The following is a 17,806-nucleotide window of genomic DNA, read 5'->3' as shown; positions in this document are numbered from 1 at the left end:
CCCCTTGTCGATCCATGACGCCAACTGTTGTGGAGGACCCGAGCGGAAGACGGGCAGCGGCCTCTCCCTACTGCCCCTAGGAGCGGTGACATAGAACCACTCCTGCTACCACATGCCGAGCTCCTCTTGAAAGGAGCCCTCGGGCCATGGAGCATCGGCCCTCTTGCTTATAATCGCCCCGCCGCACTCTGCCTGACGCCCCTCAATCATCTTCGGCTCCACGTTGAAGGTTTTGAGCCACAAGCCGAAGTGGGGGGTAGTGCGGAGGAAGGCTTCGCAGACGACAATAAATGATGAGATGTGGAGGATGGACTCTGGCGCCAGGTCATGGAATTCCAGCCCATAGTAAAACATGAGCCCCCTCACCAAGGGGTCCATCGGGAAGCCTAAACCCCGACGGAGGTGAGATATGAACACAACGCTCTCGCCGGGCTCGGGAGTAGGAATAACCTGCCCTCGAGCGGGCAACCTATGCGAAATCTCTTAGGTCAAGTACCTAGCGTCTCTCAGCTTCAAGGCGTCTTCTTCCATGACGGAGGAGGGCATCCACTGGCCCCTTAGGTCGGAGCCGGACATTGTCGAAGGTCGAAGGAACCTGAACCTGGAGCCCTGGGTGTTGGAACTCGGGAGCGAGGGGCGAATTCGATTGAAGATTGAAGAAAAAGAACCGGCCTTGGTCTCATTATAAAGAGGAAGAATACCGAGAGCCGTCCCCGTGACCATTTGGAACCCGCCTTCGATGGAGGGGGCGTGGCAACGGGCGCGGTTGGGTTACCCACGTCTGTATTTATGGGAATCCCGGAATAAGGGGAGCACGATCTCTGCTTCGACAGGACGTGCCAAGGAAACCGCTTCGCTAAACGCGCTGAGGTGGTACAATAAAAACGATTCAAATAAAGGCTTGGTTGTGGTGTGACATCACACCATGGAATACGTCAGCAGATTGAACTTGTGTGAATATTATTCTCTCTATGGTGGTATGTGGAAATTAATTTGCAGAGCCGGACACTATCCTGGTGTTCACAATCTTCTATAAATCATTCGGAGGAGGAACCCGCCTTGCAATGCCGAAGACAATATGCGTGCCGGACTTGTCGTCATTGAATCCTGGTTCAGGGGCTACTGAGGTAGTCCCGGACTAGGGGGTGTCCGGATAGCCGAACTACCATCATCGGCCGGACTCCAAGGCTATGAGGATACAAGATTGAAGACTTCGTCCCGTGTCCGGATGGGACTTTCCTTGGCGTGGAAGGCAAGCTTGCCGATATGGATATGTAGATCTCCTACCATTGTAACCGACTCTGTGTAACCCTAGCCCTCTCCGGTGTCTATATAAACCGGATGGCTTTAGTCCGTAGGACGAACAACAATCATACCATAGGCTAGCTTCTAGGGTTTAGCCTCCTTGGTCTCGTGGTAGATCTACTCTTGTAACCCACATCATCAATATTAATCAAGCAGGACGTAGGGTTTTACCTCCATCAAGAGGGCCCGAACCTGGGTAAAAACAGTGTGTCCCTCGTCTCCTGTTACCATCCGCCTAGACGCACAGTTCGGGACCCCCTACCCAAGATCCGCCGGTTTTGACACCGACAGCGGGTCAGGATCAGGTTCACACGGGTCCAGCTTTGGAGGTTGCGCTCAAATTCCGGTTTTCAAGGTCAGGGTAATCAAGGAGGATTTAACAAGCATTCCAATCAGGTCAATCAACAACAAAAATTAGGGTATCAGAGTAATCCAAACCAGCTAAGTAGCGGCCAATATCATGTTTTCACTACTAGCTTATGAAAGCGAGATCAGATGGTTCATAAGCGAGCGGTGAGTGCGGTTGAGCCAGCCGTACCTCAATACTTACGATGGTCAGAGCAGCAAAATGTATGGAGCGGTTGACAATCCGGGTCAGCTAGCTTTGGTGGTGGCTCCTCAGGTTGGAGGTTACAAGTTTACTAAGGTTCTTATGGACGGAGGCAGCAGTATCAACATCCTTTATTATGATACTTTTCACCGGATGAATTTGACTGACAAAGATATTAAGCCATCCTCTACAGCTTTTCATGGAGTAGTGCCTCGTAAGTCAGCCTACCTAGGTTGTAAGATTGCTTTGAAAGTAGATTTTGGCAATGAACATAATTACAGGCAGAGACATTAACTTTTGAAGTGGTCATGATCAAAAGCCCCTATCACGCTCTGTTTGGACGGCCGGCTTACACCAAATTTATGGCACTGCCTTGTTATGTGTATCTGCAGCTTAAGATGTTGGGTTGCAAAGGTACCATCATGGTGCATGGTGACAGGAAAATAGCTCTGGAATGTGAAGAAGGCAATGGTGCTTATGTTGAGTCTGTCTGTGCAACGGTGGAGCAGAAGTTTTATAACGAAAATGTTGACCTGGAAGATATGACCCCTTTGAAGAAGCCAACAACAGAGCATGATCCTTTGTTGACTTTGTCCCTGGCGATTCATCCAAACAGATCACTATTGGTGCTAATATGGATCCGAAATAGGAAAGCACGCTCATCTATGAGAACCGGTCATCTTTGCATGGAAGCCTTCAGACATGCCAGGTGTACCGATCGAACTCATTATGCACACTCTCAATATCGATCCTAAGTTTAAACCAGTCAAGCAATTCCTCCATCATCTTAATGAGGAGAGATGTAATGCCATTGGAGAAGACGTGGCCCGGCTTTTAGCAGCTGGGTTCATCGTTGAAGTTTTCCACCTTGAGTGGTTGGCTAACCCGGTGCTAGTACTTAAGAAAAATGGTACTTGGAGCATGTGTGTGGATTACACAAACCTTAATAAGGCTTGCCCAGCTAATTCCTTTGCTCTTCCCCGTATTGATCAGATAATGGATGCTACGGCGGGTTGTGAGCGTTTGTGTTTTCTGGATGCTTATTCTGGGTACCATTAGATCAAGATGGCAGTCAAAGACCAAGAGAAGACGGCTTTCATCATACCTTTTGGAGCTTTCTGCTATGTGTCTATACCTTTTGGGCTTAAGAGTGCCCAGGCGACTTACTAGCATTGTGTGCAGAACTGTTTTCATAGTCAGATTGGGCGCAACATTCATGCCTACGTGGATGATATTGTTGTGAAATCCAGAAAGAAGGAGACTCTGTTGGAAAATCTGAAAGAGACCTTTGATAATCTCCAGGTCTACAAAATGATGCTCAACTCGGCCAAATGCATTTTTGGTGTGCCTGCAGGCAAGCTCTTGTGTTTTTTGGTTTCTAAGAGAGGCATTGAAGCTAACCTAGAGAAAATTAAGGCTATCACCTCGCTAGCTAAGAAGGCGTGCGTCAATGATGTTCAATGACTCGCGGGTCGTATTGCAGCTTTAAGTCAGTTTATAAGCCGCCTGGAAGAGAAGGCTATTCCTCAGTACCAGATGATGAAGAAAACAGATCATTTTGTCTGGAGTGGTGCTGCTAATGAAGCGTTTGAAGCACTTAAAAAGCAACTGGCTGACCCGCCGGTTCTCGCGACTCCTATTGAGAAGGATCATTTGCTCTTATATGTGGCAGCCAATAGCAGAGCCTTCAGCGTGGCAACTGTGGTATAAACAAAGAGCCGGGTCAGGAGTATGCAGTCCAAAGGCCAGTTTATAATGTCAGTGAGGTCTTAATTGAGTCAAAGCAGAGATACCCACATTGGCAGAAGCTAGTATATGCGGTGTTCATGCCAGTCCTAAGTTAAAGTAGTATTTTCTTGGTCATCCCATTATTGTGGTCAGCTCTGCTCCCTTAGGTGATATTACCCAAAATAGGGAAGCCACAGGTCGAGTGGCCAAGTGGGCCATTGAGCTTGGACCCCATGGTTTGAAGTATACACAAAGGACAACTATTAAATATCAATCTCTTGTGGATTTCATCAATGATTGGACAGAATTGCATATGCCTAAGGACAAGCCGGACAATACTTACTGGACAATCCACTTTGATGGGTCTAGGCAGTTTGAGGGCTTGGGGGCTGGAGTTATTTTGACTTCCCCACGAGGTGACAAGTTTTTCTATGCTCTAAGTTTAATGTTTCCTTGCACTAATAATGCAGCTGAGTATGAGGCCCTGCTCCATGGCTTACAGGTGACCACAGAAATGAATTTAAGTCGGGTCAGGTGCTTTGGCGACTCTGATCTGGTGGCTCAGTAGGTTCAGGCACCTGGGATTCTAAAGACCTGCTCATGGCGGCTTATTGTCGGCGGTTGATACCATCACTGGTCACTTCAAGGGTTACCAAGTGGAGCACATTGATCGCAGGAAGAACGAGGCAGCTAATGCTTTGAGCCGGCTAAGGTCTCAGCGTAAGCTGGCGCCCCCTAATGTTTTTCTTGACATATTGCGTAATCCTTCAGTTAGGTTGTTGTTCGAAGAAGATCTTGCAGTCCCTGATCCAGCGGCATAGTTGGTGGCGGCTCTCCATGCAACCCCTAACTGGATAGTTCTTTATTTGGCCTATATGACCCGAGGAGAGTTACCTGAGGATGAAGCTTTGGCCAGACAAATAACCCGGCGGTCTAAATCCATGACTATTGTCAACGGCGAGTTACACCGATGTAGTGTCACAGGTGTGTTCCAGCGTTGTGTTTCTTCTAAAGAGGGCCGTGAAATTCAAAGGGAAATCATGAAGGAGACTGTGGCCATCATGCTGGCTCTAAGTCCCTTGTGGCTAAAGCTTTTTGTCGTGGGTTTTATGGGTTAACGGCTCATGCTGATGCAGAAGATCTGGTTAGCAAATGTGATGGTTTCCAGAAGTTTTCTCGACAGACTCATGTGTCGGCTCAAGAATTGAGGATGATTCCAATTACTTGGCTGTTTGCAGTCTGGGGGCTTGACATGGTTGGACCTTTCAAAAGGTCTAAGGATATGACCCACCTCTTGGTGGAAGTTGATAAATTCACTAAGTGGTTTGAAGCAGAGCCAGTCAGTTGGTGTGATTCAGGAACGGCGGTTCAATTCATGAAAAAAGTAATCTTCCATTTTGGTTACCCTCACAGCATCATAATTGATAATGGCACTAATCTATCCGTAGGTGCTATGAAAGTATTCTATCAACGAGAGCATATTCATATTGACGTCTCATCGGTAGCTCACCCTTAGTCCAATGGTCAAGAAGGACGTCAGGCTGTTGGGTTGAGGAGTTACCCTCAGTGTTGTGGAGTATCAACACCAACCCAATAGATCAACAGGTTATACGCCTTTCTTCATGGTTTACGGGGCCGAGGCGGTTCTTCCAAGTGATATCCGTCATGACTCGCCTCGCGTGGCTGCTTATATTGAAACTGATAATGAAAAAGCACGTCCGGATGCTCTTGATTTGTTGGATGAAGAGCCTGACCTTGCAGAGGCTCGTTCGGCGATTTACCAGCAAGATCTGCATGAGTATCATAGTCGTCGAGTTAAAACTCAAACTTTTCAAGAAGGCGACTTAGTGCTCCAGCTCATCCAAGATCAACAGGACATGCATAAGTTATCCCTGCCTTGGGAAGGACCTTTTGTGGTCAACAAAAATCTAAACAATGGGTCATACTACCTTGTTGATATTAGAGAACACAAGGTTCACGTACATCGGAGGAGGAGACCCGCCGGCCATGGAAAATCGCTCATCTTCGGCCATATTACACTTGAGCCACCGGCACTTGTGATGTACATATTTTCTTCAATGTATATACTATGATCATTATAAACTTTAGGGCCTTTGTCGTTTCATTTCTAAGTATTTGAGCCTTTATTGTTTGTTCATAAGGCCATTTGGGGGCTTTCTACTCATTAAGCATAGCCTAACCTCTTGGTCCAGCTTACATGCCACCTCATAATTAAGGCCACTTGGGGGCTTTTTCCTCATTGAGCATAGCCTACCCTCTTGGTCCGGCTTACATGCCGTCTCCTAAGGCCACTTGGGGGCTTTCTGGTTATTGAGCATAGCCTACCCTCTTGGTCTGGCTTACATGCCGCCTCATAAGGCCACTTGGGGGCTTCTTGCTCATTGAGCGTAGCCTACCCTCTTCGTCTGGCTTACATGTCGTCTCCTATGGCCACTTGGGGGCTTCTCGCTCATTGAGCATAGCCTACCCTCTTGGTCCGGCTTACATGTCGTCTTATGGTCACTTCGGGGCCTCTTGCTCATTGAGCGTAGCCTACCCTCTTGGTCCGGCTTACATGCCTTATTATGGTCACTTGGGGGCTCCCTGCTCATTGAGCATTGCCTACCCTCTTGATCTGGCTTACATGTCATTTTATTGGTCGTTTGGGGGCTTCCTTCTCAATGAGCATATCCATGCTTACCCTCTCGATTGGCTTACATGCCAGGTGTAAACACCAAAATCTGTGTTTTGGCCTGGCGGCCTATGAAAGCCTAGTTTTTCTGAATTTTTGCTTTTTTCTGAAAGTTTTTGGATTCATATCCTTTCTTCGATATTATCATATGGTTTTCACAATTTAGGCCATGAAGCCTTAACTATATGACTCATAATTGAGCATATTGAGTATTAACCCACCCTGACAGCGGAGTATATATAAGCCGCCAGGAAGAATTGCCTTACGCAACCAACATCAGGACATATCATATCTACGACTTTTTATCGTCAAAAGAAGGTGTTATGATCTACAAGTATGCTTTTACATACTGTTATAAATATTAAGGGTTTTGGTAAACCGCCCTAATTTTTGACTCTAAGTTGCTGGCATATCTCCGACTAGACTAGTTTTTAGTCTATCAAAAGTTATTTTCAAAGTTATTCAAAGATATTTGTGACCCGCCCTGGTTGAAGCCGCCAGGGCACATGTTATTTACTTGTGTGCAGAGAATATGATAATATGACCCACATGATTGTTAATATAATAAATGCAAGCACCGGATCTTCAACATCAGATCGGCGGTTTAGAATGTTTAGCAAGTAAACATGCACGATGGCATGTGAGATCATTGTTTCATACTAGCCTATTACAAGGCTTTTGCAAAAGCCCAAATGATTCAAAGTTTTTACAAGGAACACTACGCCATGGTCCGAGAGCCGCCCCGTGGATGATTTGTTCTGCTCCTAATGAGTTGAAGACTCCGGGTTAACCTACGCAGGTTCTTCTTCTTGTTCCATCGTTTGGAAGTTAGTTCATGACCATTTGATGCCAGTTAAGGCTTGAAATTCAGCTTCATCATCTATAAGTTTGGACGGATCAACTTCAGGAGCAAAAGTGTGCTTACGTGTTGGAGGAATGAGATCCACAACTTCATAAGCCGTCGCCCTCACTTTTGAATTTTCCACTTTATAAGCCGCCTGATATCTGGATAGATCAGTTTCTTCAGCTAGCTAGCTTGCCAGTGGGCGCATTACCTTCACACTAGCAGTAAAGTTATCTTGGTCAAATGGAGACCTGTCTTCCTTTAGACTTGGGCAGCCAGTAGCCAACTCCTCCGGGTCTAGTTCTGCCTACCACGCTTTTTCCCGGCTCAAGGCAGTAATAGCACCGGCTCTGGTGGATGACCGCTTTATCTCTTCAATTCTTTGGGGCAGGATAGAGAGTTTGTCCAAGACCTCCTTGAGAAGTGAAGGTGCCTGTTTGGTGTGAGAGATGGCGGCTATGGTGCGCTGAGCGCTTGTGTATAGTTGCTACACCAAGGTGTAAACGGCCTTCAGCTTCACCAGCATATCCTGTCCAAGGTTGGCACTCCTCGGACCTGTTAGGTAAAGCAAGTAGATGAGTCGCCAGGCAGGTTACAAATTAAACATGAGAAATATTTACAGCATATTGAATTACTTACCAAATATAGCAGCAGTCATCTGAGAAATATGGCGTTTGAAGCTGGTTAGTCTTGTAGTGGTCTCTCTCAAGGAGGATTCAGTAGTCTCTGCTCTTTGTACCAAGATGGGTCTCTCTTTACCCCAGGCGGCTCTCTCTATGGAAAATCTGGTTTTCAGCTTCTCATTTTCATCTAAGTTGAACTTGAATTTGGAGTCAGCCTTGTGAGTCTCAGCCTCTTGATGTTCCAGCCTGGTCTTTAAATCGCTCAACTTAGACTCAGTCTGAGTCAAGGTCTCCTGCATGTAAAGATTATACAGTCATCATCAAAATTTTCAATACACAGTATACATACAAGTCCCAAGCCCTTTGCAAGCAAAGCACATGGCACTTGGGGGCTAATGCTTGCTTCTTCGGCTCATGGACTTTGGGGTCTTCGGCCGATTTATTCGTTTTCATCTTTTTGCTTGGCTTTGCTATACCGCTGAAAAAACAAAAGGAGGATATAAGTATATCAATTTACAGATGATAAATTGAGAAAGTAAAAGGTCATTACCCACGGGAAACTATGAAGGCATGCATTTGGGTCTGCGAAGAGTCGCCAGAAGAAGAATGAGAAGTTCCCAGATAATTAGAGTCGGAAGGATTAAGTGGTTGGCGAATAAGACCCGCCTTTGGGTAAAAAGAGTTTGAATTATGAGGCACCTCTTTCCGGCATTTGCGAGGTGCCGGTGTGTTGGGTAAACCGGAGGGAAGTTCTCCACCTCCACTATTCCGGGTTCTGCGCTGGCTCTCATGTTGTTGTTGCTTCACATTATACCAGGCTAGGGGCTCAAAGGATCTTTGACATTGCCACTGTACGCACACATTAAACTGGGATGGCAGCTCAAAAGCATAACCCTCCAAGCAACCCAGCAATGGACTAGGTCGACACCAGTTAATCCATTGGCCAACAAAGCCCTCACCTTTGAAAAGGTAGGAATGTACTTAGCCCGCTCAGCGGTGGTAAGACGATCTGGAAGAGGGTGTTTTGGATTAAGCCGATGGTCGTGGTAACCCGACAGAAGATTCTCGTCAGGTGGAGATGTGTCTTGGTAGTAGAACCAAGTCTGGTTCTAGTCTTTAGGGTGACTAGGAAGTGTGGCAGAAGGAAAGATAGTGTCTCTTCGTCTTTGAATTGAGATTCCGCCAAATTCTAAGCTGGGTCCGTTAGTGAATTCAGTTTGGCGGTTCAAATAGTAGTATTCTATGAAAAGCCCAACACTGGGTACGTCTTGAAGATACACTTCGCAAAAGACTTGGAAGTTGCAGATATTGGAAACAGAGTTGGGTCCGATGTCTTGAGGGTGGAGCTGAAAGAAATGCAGTACATCGCGAAAGAATTTTGACCCGGGCGGTGAGAAGCCGCGGTTTATGTGATCAGCAAAGACTATAACCTCATTCTCCTATGGCTGAGATCTAGCTTCATCCGGTCCTGGAACCCGCCAGTGGATGCTGTTTTTTGCTGCGAAACGCCTGTTTTAACATACTCATCGAGCATTTGTTCCGTGATGATTAAATGAACCCAATCGCATGAAGTGACGGTCTTAGTAATTTTTTATGAAAGGCCTGAGAAGGAAATATTGGCGGATTAAATTCATAATGATGATATCAGCTACAGAGAAGTACTGGCGGTTTAAAAAGTTTAGAATTAAGTCGGCAAGTATTTGGCGGGTTACAAAATTTTAGTTAACCCTCCTTCTACAGCAGTGGTCAAGTGATTATTTACAGATCTAGAATGGAGTAAAATTTTGCTAAGTGCTAGATAAACAGATTCTGCAAGTTCTAATTATAATTTGGGATCTACAGCAGTTCAGAAAATGAGGATAAATCTTAAACCTAAGGTTGCGGTAGTGGAAGAACTTGCGAGCTAAGATCGAATCTGGAACAGAAGGGGACGTTTGTGTTTGGAAAATGATACTAAAACTGCTACCGCATGACCTCATAGTCGTTTTCAGATCAAATTACGCGTTCTAGAGGGGAAATATGAGGAACGGTGAAGAACACCGACAAACGATTGAAACCCTAATGCAGATCTGCTATGGGAAGAGGTCAGTACTTACAGATGCTGATGAACAGCAGAGGTGCGTCGCATTTTGCTGGTCCGCTCAGGTTGATGCAACGCCCGGATGTCGCTGAAGGAGGACGGAGGCGGCGGAGCTTGGGTCGCAGCAGACTCGCGAGGAAGAAGAAGAGGCAAAGGCATGAGTAAACGGTCAAAAGGAGGGTCCCGTCCCTATTTATAATGAAGAAATGAGATGGCATGCGTAGAAATCGAGGAGACGAGATGATTAAGTTAACAATAAGGGCGCCTCAATTTTCGGGAAGGCTATTAATGATAAGGATCCGTTAAGATATCCTCGGTTTTGTGTGAAATCAATGCGCATGAGGTCATGGCGGGTTAAAAAGGTTTACTGTTATTACATCATGGCGGGTTATGGTGGTATGAATGAGGTTCAACAGTAGAGCAAAGTTATGTTCACGTCCAGATAGTGAAGATTGACGTGAAGAAGTTCAAGTCAACCTGGGGCCAAATGTTGGGAATATAACTCCGAGGTATGACCCGCCCGGGAGGGTTCGGGTTATACCGTTGGCGGTTCATTATGAAGAAGTCCAAGGAAGCCCAAGGTATGAATATGGCGGCTCATGGAGGCAGGCCTGGATAGGCCCAGAACCGGGGCCTATGAACCGCCATATGTTAACTTGTCTTGTAAGGCAATGATTAGGTACAAGCCGATCCGGTCACGATGTGTGAGCCGGCCGGGACTCTGTAAGCCACCTGGTCCCAACCTGTGTATATAAAGGTGAGACGCGGAGGTGGGTTAACTCAAGAAACAAGCAATCGAGAACTAGGTCAAGCGTATTCGCTCCCTTGTAATCGAAACTCAAGCAATACAACCAAAAGCAGGAGTGGGCTCTTACCTCCACCGTGAGGGGCCGAACCTGGGTAAACTCTTTGTGTCCTTTTTCCCGTTCAACCCCTTCAAGCTAACCTAGTTGTGATGGCTCCACACCTAAGTCCTTTCACTAGGACATCTGTCGTTACAAAACCACGACAGTCCCTGACAATAACTCCGCATTGACGTATAAATTTGTCCGCATTTTTTTAGGAGCAATCGGTTCACCATCTAGTTTGATCTCATCGATGTTGTACTTTATGGCATCGGACAACTTTTTGGCCAGTCCTCGTACTGCCCAGCTTGTAGAAGATTTACTCGATCCGAAGGGCTAAAAGAAGAAAGATTCGTTAATATATATACCTCGCCGGTCTTTGTTAATTGAAGAACATTTCCTTTGTCATCATTGTTTGAGTGCCCTTCATCTCTTGGTTCTTCCTCAAATATTTCGTCCCCGGAATTGTTTAGATATTGTGACCGTCATCTTCAAGTTCATTCTCTGGGTTTCGGATCATGTCGAACATGATATACTCTTGATCATGGTCGTCTCTGCCGCTAGCGTCCATAGTTTAACTAATCAAGAAGAAAGATAAAACAATTTAGTATTTAAATTAGAATGCATTCAATAAGCAAAAACTAAATCATAGTAGTCAACCGCCAAAGATGTTCGATCTGAGGGGTGAGTGATGGCGAGGAGGATTAGTTTTTGCTACCAAGATCATCATATAATATTTACTAATACATCTCGAATAATACAGTTAATACATCATCAAATATTATGGAATATAATCTCGAATACATCTCGAATATTATCATATAACATCACTAATACTGCTCGAATATTATCGAATAATCCAGGGGACTCGCGGTTCCTGTGGCGCGGACGGTGGACACCCAAAGAGAAGGGACCATCACAAGATCATAGCTCGGGTGAGATCCCTGAAGAACCTGATAGGTATTGGCGAACATTACGTCCAACGCAACCATGTAGCGACGAACGTGCTCGTCCTCCTCCCTGACATGGCGAAGTACCACCTCGTCAGAGGTCGGCTGCCTCGACACCTATAGCGGCCCACGCGACCGCCACGAAAGAAGCTCCGGGTCGACGACGGGAGCCTGATTCCTACAAAGCTGCATGCCCTAGAAGGTAGCACCTCCAGTGCCAGGCCGGCGGAGCCCAGTCCCGCACATTGCGCCTCTCAAGCAGTTTGTCGCCACCGAGTCGACGACGAAGATGCGGGCCGGGCATCGTCGACGTCGAGAACATATTCCTTGCAAATTTAACATTTTTTAAATGCTTGATTATGATTTTTATTATTCTGGTTCACTTGACTTTGCAAATACATGACAAACCTTTGCAAATACAACATTAAAATATTTTGCCATACAACATTAATTAAGATATTAACATTAAAATACATGACAAACTTTGCAAATACAACATTAAGGTATTAACATTTTCCAAATAAGATATTAACATGTTTTTGATCATTATTTTTAAGATAAAACATTAAAATATTTTTAATACATGGTCAATTTTTTTCTATGCAATTTTTTTCTAAGCTTGGTCAAAATTTCTCAAATGTTTGCTATGCAACTTTTTTCAATGCAATTTTTTTCTATACAATACATCGTCAACTTTTTTCTACGCTTGGTCAAAATTTCACCCTATGGTCAAAAAAAATTCTATGCAAATTTTTTCTATACTATACATGGTCAAATGTTTTCTATGCAATTTTTTCTATACTATTCATGACACAACATTAAAAGTATAAAAAACTTTCAAAAACTAGCTAGTGGTGGGCGGCGCCGTCGAGCGCGTGGGCGGCGCCGTCGAACACGCGGCGGCCGTAGGCAGGCAGGGGAGCGTGGGGGAGGGAGGAAGGAGGAGAAGGGGGCTCACCGGAGAGGGACGGCGAGGAGGAGGTCGGAGACGAGGTGCGGCGCAACAGCGAGGCAAGGCGACGGCAACGGCGAGGTTGAAGACAGGCAGGCTGGCTGTGTCGTTTTGGATTTGATCTCCAGCGGTGGAGGCTGAAAACGCCAAGTCCCACATATATAGGATCTACCTTTAGTCCCGGGTCTTGGCACAAACCGGGACTAAAGGTCCACCCTTTAGTCCCGGTTCCAGCCTCGGGCCGGGACTAAAGGGCTGTTTTTGGCGGTCCAAATTCAGCGCGGGAGGAGGACCTTTAGTCCCGGTTGGTAGTGGCAACCGGGACTAAACGTCTTTTTCCAGTTACTACCAACCGGGACTAAACGCCTTTTTCCATTTTTTATTTTTGCTTTATCTTTTCTTCTTTTTCCAGTGGTAGTGTTTGATGATATAAAGTGTCTTTCTTATTGCGTGTTGCTAGCACTACCAATGTAATTATGCTTCACTTTTATTTACATGTGCATCAATGGTGGTGAATTTTTGCATCAATGGTGGTGAATTTTTGCATCACCATTGTTATTGTGTGTTTCTTATTGTCCATACATTTTCCCTGAACCATGTGCGTTTCAACCACTGCCAGCATACCATCCTCTGGTAAACTTTCAATGTACTATTATTCTGCTTATCATGATAAATTTTCCATTGCAAGTGTGTGTCTCTTTGTTTCTTAATAATTGTCAACATGCAGGCACTGTGCTACATGTGACTGCAACCATGCTTCTTGTTTCTGCAATATGCCAACAAGGCTACATTGATGTACAGTGTGGTGTGAATAGAAGGAAGTCGCCATTCGCCACGTTCGCAATGTTGGCCACAGGGATCTTGCGTCGTGTGGAATGCTTACCATTCAGCAGCCATTGTAATGTCGGCTGGGTGAAAGTGGAAATAGTGTCTCTGTAGTAATGTATACTTTTTATTAAACAAGAGATTTGTAGTTTTTTATTCATACTGAGTGGATTAGTTCCAATTCTTCTTGTTTCTTGTTGGTTTCCACACCTGCTTTTTTGCTATTAAGATGTTCATCTCGCTAGAAAGTGATGCTTCTAAAGCACTAACGAATGTGTTCATCGAATAGAAAGTTCCATGCCGTGCAAACAGTGTGCTCCCTCACACTAGAAAATGTAGCTTTTGTGTATCAAGAAGAATGCTTCCGAGGTACAAAATCATGTTGCCATAAGTGAAAAAAATTGAACAGAAAGTTTTCGGCCATGTGAACAGTTTTGTTCCCATGGCACTAGAAAATGATGCTTCCTTGTATGAAGAAGAGTGCTTCCGTGGTACAAAAATCATGTTGCCATAAATGAAGAAACACACATTTAAAAAGAACTCAATTAATTGCTAATCGTAGGCAAAAAGGGGATTTGACGACATTCCAGGAAGCAATTTTAGGATTTGAAGCTGTTTTAGGAAGTAAATTATTCGGAACAGTTTTAGGAAGAAAATCAAGGATAACATGGCATTCTAGAATGCAATTTTAGGAAGCAAATTGTGGCTGTGAGCAATTAACAGGAAACAATCAATTAAGAAGGAAACTAATCAAACGGCCATGAAGATTCTTGTGGGGTAGTAAGATACAGACTGCTATAGCATTAATTAAATTGACTGCCATCTTGATGTGCACACCGCATAACGCTCTAATATAAATGGGGATGAAGGGAACCCATCTTCAATACTAAACGAAACGTAGATCTGGAAGACTTGTATTTGTAACCAGAGAGCTAGCGTCTGTCTCTTCTCCTGTTTAGCTAGTTAGCTAAGATGGGGAGTTCCAGTCGCTACTGCTCCATTTCCCCTGCAGTCATCTTCGTCCTTGCCGTCCTGCTGCTCAACCCTGATCTAGGGTCGTGCGGCTGCTTCAAGCGCATCTTCTCTTTGGGCGACTCCATCACCGACACCGGCAACTTCGCATATATCAGCCGCAACAGTCCACCGGGTCCACCCTCGGTGCCCCCTTATGGAGAGACCTACTTCCACCGCCCCACGGGTCGTGCCTCCGATGGGCGTCTCATCATCGACTTCTACGGTGAGTACCCACATACATGCATGTGTGTTCCAACAGTTGGAATTTCGTGTGCATGCTCAATTTGGTGCCTGATGTTGTGTCAGCGCAAGCGTTGGGCCTGCCGTTGCTGCCGCCGAGCATTCCGGAGGAGAAGACGGGGAAGTTCTCGACCGGTGCCAACTTCGCCGTGTTTGGCTCTATTGCGCTCAACCCCAAGTACTTCATGTCAAGGTATAACTTCAGTCTGCAGCGCGGGTGCCTCGACGAGCAGCTGGCTTCTTTCAAGAGAGTGCTCGCACGGATTGCTCCAGGAGATGGTACGTAACGCATGCAAAAACATACGTTACAGTCAGCTTATCATATTCTAATTAGGCCACATGTCTGCATGCACATTATGTTCTTGGTCAACTTATTCTTTTTTTTTTGTCTATGATCAGCTGCCACCAAGAGTCTCCTGAGCGAATCCCTAGTCGTCTTCGGCGAGATTGGTGGCAACGACTACAACTTCTGGTTCTTCGATCGTACACACAGCCGGGACACGGCCCAGGAGTACATACCGGACGTGGTTGCCCGCATAGGCGCCGGTGTCCAAGAGGTGATCAAGCTTGGTGCTAAGACTGTCCTTGTCCCGGGGAACTTCCCCATTGGGTGCGTGCCGGTTTACCTCAGAGATTACAAGAGCAACACGACCACGGACTACGACCAGTTCGGTTGCCTCAAGTGGTTCAACGCATTCTCCCAGAAGCACAACCAGCTACTGAAACAAGAGATCAGCAAGCTCAAGTCGCAGAACCCCAGCGTGAAGATCATCTACGGCGACTACTATGGCGCCTTCATGGAGTTAGTCAAGAATCCTCTCAGGAATGGCATTGACAAGCCTCTGGTGGCATGTTGTGGTGGCGATGGCCCCTATGGCACAGGCCATGAGTGCAACCAGAAGGCGAAGGTTTGCCGCGACCCATCTAGGTTCGCCAACTGGGACCAAATCCACATGACGGAGAAGGCATACAATGTCATCGCTAATGGGGTGCTCAACGGCCCGTACGCCGACACCCCGTTGCTCCACACTTGCTAGGAGAATCCAGTTCCTTCATTTTCAGATTCGAATAATTATTACGCAGCTAATGAATACTCCCTTTGTAACAAAAATATAAGACAATTTTTGGGTGACTTTTTTATATTTTATTAGAGGTTGTTACTTAGTATCATATGCGTATCGAAAAGTGCAACAGTGGGAAAAATAAAAATAAACTAAGACATGCATTATTGGCTAGTCTTGTTTTAGATATATGGTTAGCGGCCAAAAGGTATTATGTGCGACTTCATTATTTGCATATAGTGGGAACCGCTAGGGATCAGACTACTGATCGTTCCTATCAGACCAGTAGCAAGCCGTTGGATGGAAGTGTGCATAGCCGCTAGATGAGCAGGCCCCTTCGCACGTGCAGTTTCTATGCCAGAGATGATTACGTTTGGATTTGCTAATAATTACTTCCGTTATTTAGGAAAATAATCAATGTTCTCCATATATTTAGGCAACAAATTTCGTACGGTAGGGAGAGTAATAACTGTAGAAAATAGGCATTGTATGCGATATAATTTGCGGCCTTACAAAAAATGTTTCCATCTTACATGTGGATTTTTTTTCATCTTGCACGCAATAATTCATGATTCCATCAATTGGTGAACACAACAAGATTTTGTCTAATTTTATAATGTTTCGAAAGCATCACGATACTGCTTCCACGAAAAACAAAGAATATTCTTGCCTCCATTGTTGGAAGCAGTTTTTTTAGCAATGGAAGCACCGTGTTTAGGAAACAATCCCTCATAATTGCTTCCAATAATCTCGTCTATTTTTACTGTTACGCTGCATGTAATTAGGGGGCATGCAGTTTGCTTCCATACGAGAAAAAACGTTTCCAACTGCGGTGAAGCCAATCCAATTTGAATTTGCTTCCTACCTAGAATATTGTTTTCCCTTGTCCAACGAGATTGCTTCAAAGATAAGAATAAAAAATTACAACGTAGAAAAGAAATATATTTGCTTCATCAACAGTGCTTCCAAAGAAAATAGTGTTTGCTTCCCAAGTTACAAATATTTCCTCAGATCTACAATATTGCATCCGAAAAGAGAAAGAAAATATGACATTTTTGATTTTTTTTCTTTGAACGAAACAATACTTCCAACAAAAAGAGTATTTGCTTCTTATGATATCGAAATTTGTTTCTGTATACAAGAATGGTCACCGGGATAGCTTTATCTCGGCACAATGTCACCATGGTCCACCTTAATGGAGATTGTACATGCGCGAGGGCAGCCGAACCATGGAAGCACTCACCGGCACGACCCATGATTAAACAAAGGGGACGTCGTCGGCACGGGAACGGCGACGACCACAAGCCGTTTAGACAACGTGAAGGAGGAACATGCATTAGGAGCTCCATGTGGAGTGCTCTTCACCGTTGGTGAAGGAACCGTGGAAGATGGTCATCGGCGGGACAACATGCCAAGGAAGATGGAGTGGTGGTGTTGCGGGCCGTGGAGACCTTGCGCGCTTGATGTCCTCCAGTGTTGGATTCGTTGCTCCGGCTGCTACCTCACGCAGAATGCCCCTCCTTGCCGCCACTGGATGAGGGGATAGACGATCTCGTCGTCCCGGAGGCGTTCGGATCTGCTTGCCTCCTCCTTGTCACCACAGGATGAGGGGAGAGGACAACTCGTGGTCATCGAGGCATCCAGCGGCATGAGATCGGATCGGCTTGTGGGGAATTGTCGGTGCTCTGCATTTGGCGTGACCAACACCGTCGAGGAGATCAGAAGCAGTAGTGTCAACATGTGCTTAGGGTTTGATGATCGTGGATTGGGGACATCCGGTAAGGAGATAGTAACACTAGTGCAGAACAGGGCAATAGCACCGGTTCGTAAGGCCCTTTAGTGCCGGTTACATAACCGGCACTAATTTGTGGTCACTAAAGGCCCCCCCCCTTTAGTACCGGTTCAGCACGAACCGGTGCTAAAGGGCAACCACGTGGCACGAGCCAGCTCCGGGGGCCTGGAGCCCTTTAGTACCGGTTGGTAAGACCAACCGGTACTATAAGGTTTGGGGGCTTTTAGTTTTATGATTTCTTTTTCATTTAATTTTGTGTTTCCATTTTGATTCTTTTTCGTTTGCTGATATTTTACGATACTACA

The 17,806-nt window shown here is 45.6% G+C and overlaps 1 protein-coding gene across 1 annotated transcript; it reads left to right on the top strand.

Annotated features, from left to right (window-relative positions):
- The first annotated feature begins 14,366 nt into the window (after positions 1-14,366).
- Positions 14,367-15,685, top strand: LOC119337242 (GDSL esterase/lipase At1g28600-like). The gene is made up of 3 exons (XM_037609361.1): positions 14,367-14,631; positions 14,715-14,927; positions 15,048-15,685. Exons 1-3 carry the CDS (start codon positions 14,367-14,369, stop codon positions 15,683-15,685), a joined length of 1,116 nt encoding a protein of 371 aa, XP_037465258.1.
- The last annotated feature ends 2,121 nt before the right edge of the window (positions 15,686-17,806 follow it).

The sequence above is a fragment of the Triticum dicoccoides genome, chromosome 7B, assembly GCF_002162155.2.
Source record: "Triticum dicoccoides isolate Atlit2015 ecotype Zavitan chromosome 7B, WEW_v2.0, whole genome shotgun sequence".
NCBI lineage: Eukaryota > Viridiplantae > Streptophyta > Magnoliopsida > Poales > Poaceae > Triticum > Triticum dicoccoides.
This window is presented reverse-complemented; position numbering and strand designations above follow the sequence as displayed.

Bases quoted from the DNA above. Each gene is read 5' to 3' on its own strand.
- LOC119337242 (XM_037609361.1), top strand. From the start codon at position 14,367: ATGGGGAGTTCCAGTCGCTACTGCTCCATTTCCCCTGCAGTCATCTTC. The intron at 14,632-14,714 runs GTGAGTACCCAC...ATGTTGTGTCAG, and splicing joins TCTCATCATCGACTTCTACG to CGCAAGCGTTGGGCCTGCCG. The intron at 14,928-15,047 runs GTACGTAACGCA...GTCTATGATCAG, and splicing joins ACGGATTGCTCCAGGAGATG to CTGCCACCAAGAGTCTCCTG.